The sequence below is a fragment of the Lucilia cuprina genome, chromosome 5 (genome assembly GCF_022045245.1).
Source record: "Lucilia cuprina isolate Lc7/37 chromosome 5, ASM2204524v1, whole genome shotgun sequence".
Classification (NCBI taxonomy): Eukaryota; Metazoa; Arthropoda; class Insecta; order Diptera; family Calliphoridae; genus Lucilia; species Lucilia cuprina.
In genome coordinates this window covers 11,427,353-11,437,191 of record NC_060953.1, presented here as the reverse complement: position 1 = coordinate 11,437,191, position 9,839 = coordinate 11,427,353, and the positions used below count along the sequence as shown (strand labels likewise).

Here is a 9,839-nt window from a genome sequence, read left to right as displayed (position 1 = left end):
AACATGCGCTTTTTTATAGAAAATTATTAGAAAATTTTCGAAAAAGATACTTTTTGTATAGAAAATTGTCTAACGTACACACTTCTATAGAAAATTGTCTAAAGTACACACTTCTATAGAAAATTGTCTAAAGCATAGACTTTTCTAGAGAAAATTGTCTTAAGAATAAACATTACTATAGAAAATTGTCTTAAAGTCTACCTTTTTATAGAAAATTGTTTAAAGTATACGCTTCTATAGAAAATTATCTAAAGAATACACTTTTCTAGACAAAAATTGTCTAAAGAATACACCTTTCTATAGAAAATTGTCTAAAGCATATATTTCTATAGAAAATTGTCTAAAGAAAACACTTTTCTAGAGAAAATTGTCTAAAGAATACACCTTTGTATAGAAAATTGTGTAAAACAGGTACGTTTCTAAAGAAAATTCATTAAAAATATAATTTTTTATATAAAATTGTCTAAAGCATAAACTTCTACAGAAAATTGTCTAAAGAATGTACTTTTCTAGAGAAAATTTAAAATTTTCTAAAGAAAATTGTCTATAGAAGAAACTTTTCTATAGAAAATTATCTAAAGAAGACAAAATTATCAAATGAAAATACTTTTCTATACAAAATTATCTAAAGAATATACTTTTCTATACAAATTTATCTAAACTACTTTTCTTAAAAAAAAAAACTATTTAAAATACTTTCTAAAGAAGTCTCTTTTAGAAAACTGTATAGGGAAGACACTTTTGTATAGAGAAATGTCTAAAGTAAATTGCTTTTCTAAAGAAAACTGTTTTAGTTAACAGATTTTCTTTAGATCAATTACTAAACAAACTATTTAAAGTTTTCAATATTTTACAGTTCTGTGGACAAAAATTCAAAAAATATTAGCATACTTTTAGGCATAAGAAAATTAATTAATAAACTAAACCTAAGACAAATCAAACAAATTTGAATGTTTAACTTAAACTTTTAAATAAAGTTAATATGCAATTAAATTTGTTAATAAATTGTTAATTTATAATTTGTTAACAATTTTAAAAAGTGTTTTCTTTTTATACTGTAAGTATTTTTTAAATATATATTTTTTTTATAATGTAATCTATTGTAACATGTAATTTCTAAACTCGCGGTAGTATGTATATAGTTTTGATGTAATTTCTTTGTTTTCATGTTTTTCTGTATTTTTCTTTTTTTAGCAAGGAACCTCTGGTCTTTTATTATTATTTTAATGTTGTCTCTAAGTTTTTGTTTATTTTGCACAAAAATATTATTATTTTTTTTAAATACATTTTCTATAATTATTGTTTTATTTTATTTATCATGTGTTAAGGAATACTTTTGATGTTTTATACTTTTTTTAATTTTTTTTAAATGTTATTGTAGTTATAGTTAAATATTACTTATAGGGGGGGATTGAGATGGAAAAGGGAGGGAGTAGAGGGGCTTATTTGTTTTAGTTCGTTTTTAAGTACGAATTGCATTTATATTTAGGGATTATCTGGATTATATGAATGAGAAGAAGACCTTTGGCCATTAGGAGTAGAATGTGTTTGTTGCCGCTGCTGCTGCTGTTCAGCATCATTATCATCATCACTAGAATCATGTATATTGCGTAAAGTTAAAGCATGAAAATCATTTAATGTCTGTTCAAATAAATCTATAGTGGGCTGATCAGCAGTAGCTATAACACGTTGCGTAGCTCCTAGTAAATCTTCAGCAGCACCTAGTAATTCACGGCTACCTCTTTCACGTGATATATTTACCCCACTGCCATTAGTACTATTGTTTGATAATAAACCTAAACCATTAACAGTTGTATTGGAATTTAACGTCACTGGTGTTGTATTTGAATATGTATTAAGATGCGTTAAATCATTTAAGTTAGCCTCACTATTTGATGAATTTAAAGATGTTTCTTCTGACTGATTTAGTGTATGTTGATGTTGTTGATGATGATGAAGATGATTTTGATAGGCATTGGCTGATGTGGAGGGTGTATTATTACTGTTCGAACGTGTCAGTTCATCGGCATGGGCTAGTGTTGATCCAATTATATCACTGGCTATACGTAGAGCAGCATCTGTGGCCGCTGCTGTCGATACAAACTCACTGGGATTACCCAGTTCAATGACATAACCTCCCAAACCGCCATAGGGTAAACGTAAACGTCTTTGAGTATTGGGTGAAGCTGGATCATTGGTACCATGTGTACGTAATATGGGATTGTCAGGGCTATCAATATCCGCTTCATGTAGCAATTCACCACTACGATATCTGAAAGGAAAGCAGGGGAGTGGTAAGTGTAAAGTAGTTTAATCTATTCTAGTCTATACTATAGTTTAATAATCTCTAGTTGAACTAAAGTTAAGTATACTTAAGTTAAACTAGAAATCAGATTAAAGTTCAATAATCCCTAGTTAGACTAGAGTTTAATCTACTCAAGTTTAAGTAGACTTTAATCAACTCTAGTCAGATCATAGTTTAATCCACTAGACTAGAGTTTAAATAAACTCTTGTCATACAATAGTTTAAACTATTTTAATCAGACTAGAGTTTAATCTACTCCAGTTTAACTAGGCATTAATCTACTCTAGTCAGACCCTAGTTTAATCCAATAGACTAGAGTTTAATAAATTCAGACTAGAATTTAATCTACTCTAGTCAGATCATAGTTTAATCCACTAAACTAAAGTTCAATAAACTTTTCTCACATAATAGTTTTAACTATTTTAATTAGACTAAAGTATAATCTACTCCAGTTTAACTACACATTAATTTACTCTAGTCAGACCAAAGTCTTATCTACTAGACTGGAGTTTAATAGACACAGATTAGACTTTAATCTATTCTAGTCAGATCATAGTTTAATCTACTAGACTAAAGTTTAAATAAACTCTTGTCAGTCAATAGTTTAAAGAACTTTAATCAGACTATTGAGGCTAGAGTTTAAACTACTCTAGTTAAAGCAAAGTTTAATCTAGTCTGACTAAAGTTTAATCATCTCTAGTCAGACTAGAGTTCAATCTACTATATTGAGACTAGAGTTTACTTTACTTAATCAGACTAAAGTTTAATCTATTCAAGTGAGACTAGAGTTTAAATTACTTTTGTCAGACTGGAGTTTAATCTATTCAGGTCAGACTAGAGATTTACTCTAGTCCGACCAGAGTTTAATCTTGACACTTTTCTATAGGAGTAAGATTAAGAATCTTTTCTATAGAAAACTTCCTTTTCTCTAGAATATTTCTAATGAAGACTTTAGACAATTCTCTAAGAAAGATACATTTCTATAGAAACTGTTTAAAGGAGAAGGAGACGAAGATAGTTATTTTTCTATAGAAAATTATGTGAGAAAAACTATTTTCTATAGCAAACTATTAAAAAAAGATACTTCTATACAAAAAACTATCTATGAAAGAAATTTTGCAATAGAAAACTATCTAAGGAAGACAATTTTCTATAGAAAACTTTTTTAAAGAAGACACTATAGACAACTGTTTAAAAAATATATTCTTCTATACAAATTTATCAAAGAAAGTCAATTTTCTATAGAAAACTGTCAAGGGAGAACACTTTTCTATAGTAAACTTTTTAAAGAAAAAGCTTTCCAATAGAAAACTGTTTCTAGAAGATAATTTTCTATAGAACACACTTTTCTATAGACAACTTTTAAAAAAACATACTTTTCTATAAAAATCTATCAAAGGAAGACTATTTTCTATATAAAACTCTCAAAGGAAGACATTTTTCTACAGAAAATATTCCAAAGAAAAAGCTTTCCAATAGAAAACTGTTTCAAGAAGATAATTTTCTATGGAAGACACTTTTCTATGGAAAACTGTTTAAAAAATATACTTTTCTATAGAAATCTACCAAAGGAAGACAATTTTATATAGAAAACTATCAAATGAAGATACTTTTCTAAGAAGGATCTTTCCTAAAGAAAACTATTTCTATAGAAAAAAGTTTAAAAAATATACGGCATTTTTCTATAGAAAATGTTCCAAGAAAAAAACTTTATTATAGAAAACTCTATAAGAGGGACACTTTTCTATAACGAAAACTGTTTATGAAAGACACTATTCTATAGAAAAACTATCTAAGGAAACATTTTTCTGTAAAAAACTTTTCAAAGTAGAATCTTTTCTATTGTCTTAGTCACTTTTCTATAAAGAAAACTGTTTATGAAAGACACTGTTCTATAGAAAATTGTCTTAGAAAGACATAAATAACACTTTCCAATAGAAAACACTATAAGTACACACTTCTATAAAGAAAACTGTTAATGAGAGACACTGTTCTATAGAAAAACTATCTAAGAAAACACTTTTCTGTACAAAACTTTCCAAAGAAGAATACTTTCTATAGAAAACTGTCTTAGAATTACACTTTTATATAAAGAAAATTGTTTATGAAAGTCACTATTCTATAGAAAACTGTCTTAGTAAGAAACGAATAACACTTTTCTATAGAAAAAAGTGTAAGGAAAAACTTTCCTATAGAGAGAACACTATAAGTACATACTTCTACAATGAAAACTTCTATAAACTGACACTGTTGTATAGAAAAACTTTCTAAGGAGACACTTCTCTTTAAAAGACTTTCCAAAGAAGAATCTTTTCTATAGAAAACTGTCTTAAAAGGACACTCTATAGAAAACTGTCTTTTTTTAAAGAAAACAGTTTAAGGATGGCACTTTTCTATGGAAAACTTTATAAAAAAGAAACCTTTCTAATGGAAACTAACTATGAAACACACTGTTCTATAGAAAAATATCCAAGGAAGACATTTTTCTATAGAAACTGACACTTTTCTTTAGAAACTTGTTTAGGGAATATACTATTCTATAGAAAACTGTCTAAAGGAGACTTTTAATAGAAAACTCTTGAATGTATAATTTTCTCTAGAAAAATTATCTAATGATTACACGTTTCTATAGAAAACATACTAATTAAGATGTTTTTTTATACAAAAGTTTCTACAGGGAAGTTTTCTATAAGAAATGTTCTAATAAAGATACTTTTCTATAGAAAACAGACTAATGAAAATACTTTTTTTATGTAGAACTCTCGACGAAGTCGCTTTTCTTTTTCTTTTTTATAGAAAATTAAGGAATGAATGTTCTATAGAAAACTATGCAACCAACAAACTTTTCTATAAAAAAAAAAAAAACTTTTTTCTTTCTAGAGAAAATAATTATTAAACTTTTCTACAGAAAACTATACAACCAAAAAACTTTTCTATAGAAAAAAACTTTTTTCTTTCTACAGCAAAAAAAAAACACTCACCTATTCTGTCGACTTTGATAGACTTGAGCAGCAAAATTGGAATCTGTTGTTACCGTATTACCCTCAATGCGTAGACCAGCTACACCTTTTTTGGGTATTGTTGCTAAATCACGTTTAACACGACGACAACGTGCCGGTTCATTTTGTCGCTGTTGTATCATGGCATCAAAATCAACAATATAAACATAACCAGCTACTAGAATAGTACAAGAACGTTCACCTTTTTTAAAAGCTTCCTCTAGATCTTGGCTAGTACGATCATCATATTGCCACCAACCTTAAAAGAGAAGAAATAATTGAGATGTAAATGTAAAGAGATACATAAAGTAAAATGGAAAATGGATTATTATAGAACCAAACCAGTATATTTTGAAAGAAAACAAATATGGATTTAAAGAGAAATATGGCAAATAAGTTGATAAGTTTTATTAAAATTAGTAAATAACTTAAACTAGTAGTTGGGATAATAAAAACTGAAGCGTGCAATACATTTGGAATTTTTTTCTTTTTGGTCCTGAAATTATTTTTAAATACATAACGTAAGTATTTATTAAAAAGTCATTAAAAAAAACATTTTAAACATTAAAGCTGAATTATGTTTTATAAAGATAAGTAAGTATTCATGATAAATAGCTTAACTATTTATTATTTAAATATAAAAGTTAATAGGAATTATCTGTTTTTTGATCATAACATCTCTTTCTACGATTCCTTTTTGTAGACAATAAACCGGCCACACCTTTGGCCGGTAAACCTTTAGCTCTACAGATTTTACGTTTTCGATACGGCATAGATTGTGGATATTGTAGCATATTTTGAAAATCCACTGTATAAATATTGCCACATATTTGTATATCATAAGTAATAGGTTTAGCTAGATTATTGCCATCATTAGAAACAATCGCCTCCCCTTCTTCATTAACATCATCATCATCATCTTCTTCACTTTCAAATTTCACATCAATTCTATTACCATCTTTATCAAAGCTTTCAACTTTAACTTTTTTCATCTTTTTATGTGGCATCTGTAGTTGTGTTTTACATAAATTTTGAAAGGCTTCTTCAATTTCATTGGCATTACGTTTTTCATATGCCCACCAGCCACCTAAATGAAGGGGAGGGAGTAGGTAGTTAGATGGGCATCAGCAAATATATACAAGTTTAACATTAAGTTAAGTAATACAAAGATAATACAAAAAGAGAGAAAGAATGTGTGTTTCAAAACTACTTACTAACGGTTAAAGGTGAATTTTAAGGAAAAGTTCAAAAAAAGGGATAGGTTACAGGGAAAACTATTAAGGATTTTGTTGGTACAACACCAAAGGAAACTTACCATTACGTCCTTCATAAAACCATTGATAACCATCATCTGTTGCCTTTGTTGTGCAAATATCTTCAATGCCATTTACTAATTGTGGATGATCTAGAAATTCCGGAGGTATTTCACGTCGACACATGGCACAACGACGATTTTTATAAGCTACACCCTGAAATAAGGATGTATTTATTAGAAGTTAGCTTTAACTGTTAGTTAGATAGATAGATAGATAGATAGATAGATAGATAGATAGATAGATAGATAGATAGATAGATAGATAGATAGATAGATAGATAGATAGATAGATAGATAGATAGATAGATAGATAGATAGATAGAAAGATAGATAGATAGATAGATAGATAGATAGATAGATAGATAGATAGATAGATAGATAGATAGATAGATAGTTGATAGATAGATAGATAGATAGATAGATAGATAGATAGATAGATAGATAGATAGATAGATAGATAGGAACATTTTTTTATTAGTTAAGGTATCTTAGGAAGTCACTAATATCCAAAGTAACATTTCACTACTCTTAGTAAATATCGAGTTATAGCAAAGAAAATATGACACCGGCCTTTCTTCCTCGTTATTATGGCGGCTTCTAGAGCAATCCTTATATTCAGGTTAGACTGAAAAAAGATGTATACTACATCAAGTTAGAAGAATTGCACTGTTGTGCGCTCATCGTTACATTCAAGACCTTATAATCTTACACGAGTGCTAATGATACAGGATACCAAAATTAATGACCTACGTTCATAACATTGAAGTAGATTTCAAACTTTTACAGGATGTCTTATTAAACAGCTATTACATATTACAATTTGCCCCAGTCCTCTCAACTCGTGATTTTCCCCATTCCTAATGTCTGGCTATCTTGTTTGGAGATAAACGTCAGCATTTGATTAATGTAAATGTCGTAAATTAGAATTTTCTTAAGAAATGTGACATTCTGATATGATTTCTATAGAACAGTGTGTTCCGTAAACAGAAAAGTTTCTTCTTGTAACAATTTATTATAGAAATGTTTCACTAAAATTGATTTCTTTGGAACTTTTTTATCGGTCTGTGGTGTAAATTTTCAAGGTCTCTTTTGAATTCAAAAAATATTGAAATCAATGTAAAACTCTAAAATTTCTTTTAAAAAACTGTATTTAAGGAAGGGTCCCATGAAGTGGCTAAGCAGGTACCTAAAAATGGGGTTTCAGAAACACTTATTTAATATTCTGTTTTAGGAGAAATGCAACACAATTGTAAAGAATTTTAATCTTAATTCAAAACACTTGAGATCAATGAGGTTGTGAAGTACTGATAATTTCTTAGAAATTATGAATGGAAAAACATATTTTATAAATATGAGGCTATTTTTAAGTTTATCGTAGTGTAACCCGTATAAAATAGTGATTTAAGAAGGGAGGTTTATTTTAAAGACGAATTTAAAAGTAAACCAAAGAAATGACCTTGTAGTTTAAGGAGGGCTTTGAAAAAGCAAAAATTTGTTAAATAAATTAACAAAATTTAAAATTTCTATAAAAAATGGAATGACTAATAACAAAATATACTTAAGAAAGGGAGAGAATAACAACAAATTTGCCTCAAAAAAACACTTACTTTAACGCAAAGGAAACAAAATATATGACCACAAGGCAAACGAGCGGGATGTATGCAGGTTTGTAAACAAATAGGACATTCCAAGAGATTCGTAGTGTTGCTACTGCTGCTGCTGGCTGTGTTAGCAGCTGTATTAGAGGTTGAGGGTTGCTGATCTAAAGTGCAAGTCAAATCTTTGAAAAGAGTTTTATATATATAATTATTCATATAAATGTATTTTTTTGTTACAATATAAATATTTACCCGTATTATTGGCTTCTTTTTTCAAGGTTTCTTCTAAATTTCTTTTCACTGCACATGCAGCTGCTCCTACAGCGCCCGCACCGCTGGAGCAGTTCGTAGTGGAGGAAGTTGAGGGCTGTGGTGATGTTAAATCTAATACTTCTATAGGAGTTTCTATTATTTGCACGGAATCATCAAGTTCATTGGAGTGTGTTGTGGCAGCAAGTAGAGGTGGACCCGATCCCATGGTGGCTATTGAGTCTTCTACCAAATCTGGTGTTGTAGTTGTTATTACTTCGGCAGACTCTTCTAAATTTTCCATTTTTTATCGCAAAATAATATAAACTATAAACAAATTGTGTAAATAAAATTATAAACAAGCTTTCTCTTGTCTGTTCGTGTTTGGTTTTGTCTTTGTTTTTTTCTTCTCTTTACTTCTTTAGTTTAATTTCACAATTCTTTTATTAATTACCGTTTTGAAAAACACACTATTTGTTTATAATTTGTTGATTATTTCTCTAAATGTCTTCCAATTGTTTATAATTATTATTTATTTAATTTATTCTCTTGCTTTTTTTTACGCTGTTAACTTGCGAAATTTTGTTTTTAGAATGAGTTTGTTTTTGCTAAAAGGCGAATTAACAAAAGGTGATAACAGTTTGGCAACAACAAATTTTTAAATGTTTTTTATTTAAGACGAAGGTTGGCAACTACAGAACTTACCTTTTGCTTTGAATTTGATTCACTCAGAAATACGGCAAACTTATTTAAATCTTTATTATAGGATATTTTGAAATAAACAACAACAAACTTAACAGCAGTAAATACCAGACGAAAGAAGAAATATTTTATCAGTAATTTGAATTACACCACCTTATGTGAATATGCCTGGTTTTTGCTTTTTACCAATACCATCAACAGACTTGTATTTTAAGTTGTTACAAATTAAATGTTTTTTGCCAAAGCTAACAATTAAAAACATTTACAAAATCTATAAATTATTAAAATCAAATTGATTTATAATAGAATAAATTTAAGACTGGGGAGAAGAAAATAAAAAAAAATCACAAACATTTGTTTTTCCCAACATACCATGAAAATGGGAATTGCCAACTATTTTGTATGGGTAAAATGGATAAGACAGTGTTCCAAATGAATGAAGTAGATAAAACCGTTTATGCTAAAATAAAGCAGTGACATTAAAAAAACAAACGGAAAAATAACGTATACGCTTGGTGAAATTGATATAATATGATTTTAAAGAATCATTTTACATTTCTATTTCTATTTCTATCTATCTATCTATCTATCTATCTATCTATCTATCTATCTATCTATCTATCTATCTATCTATCTATCTATCTATCTATCTATCTATCTATCTATCTATC

General features: G+C 28.3%; 1 protein-coding gene across 2 annotated transcripts; it reads right to left on the bottom strand.

Moving 5' to 3' along the window:
- Window positions 1-1,023: 1,023 nt before the first annotated feature.
- On the bottom strand, window positions 1,024-9,070 carry LOC111676613 (E3 ubiquitin-protein ligase RNF146). Of its 2 annotated transcripts, XM_046952602.1 has the most exons (6): window positions 8,921-9,070; window positions 8,470-8,793; window positions 8,227-8,399; window positions 6,620-6,773; window positions 5,287-5,563; window positions 1,024-2,272 (listed from the first exon to the last, which is right to left on the bottom strand). In XM_046952602.1, the coding sequence occupies exons 2-6, from the start codon at window positions 8,768-8,770 to the stop codon at window positions 1,486-1,488; spliced, it is 1,692 nt and encodes a 563-aa protein (XP_046808558.1). In that variant the 5' UTR covers window positions 8,771-8,793; window positions 8,921-9,070; the 3' UTR covers window positions 1,024-1,485. The 2 variants fall into 2 exon arrangements, with proteins under 2 accessions (XP_046808558.1, XP_023293344.2); XM_023437576.2 differs by having other exon boundaries at window positions 8,470-9,068.
- Window positions 9,071-9,839: the final 769 nt, after the last annotated feature.

Bases quoted from the DNA above. Each gene is read 5' to 3' on its own strand.
- LOC111676613 (XM_046952602.1), bottom strand. From the start codon at position 8,770: ATGGAAAATTTAGAAGAGTCTGCCGAAGTAATAACAACTACAACACCA. The intron at 5,564-6,619 runs GTAAGTTTCCTT...TTCTCTTTTAAG, and splicing joins GTTTTATGAAGGACGTAATG to GTTGGTGGCAATATGATGAT. The intron at 2,273-5,286 runs GTGAGTGTTTTT...CTTTCCTTTCAG, and splicing joins TATCAAAGTCGACAGAATAG to ATATCGTAGTGGTGAATTGC.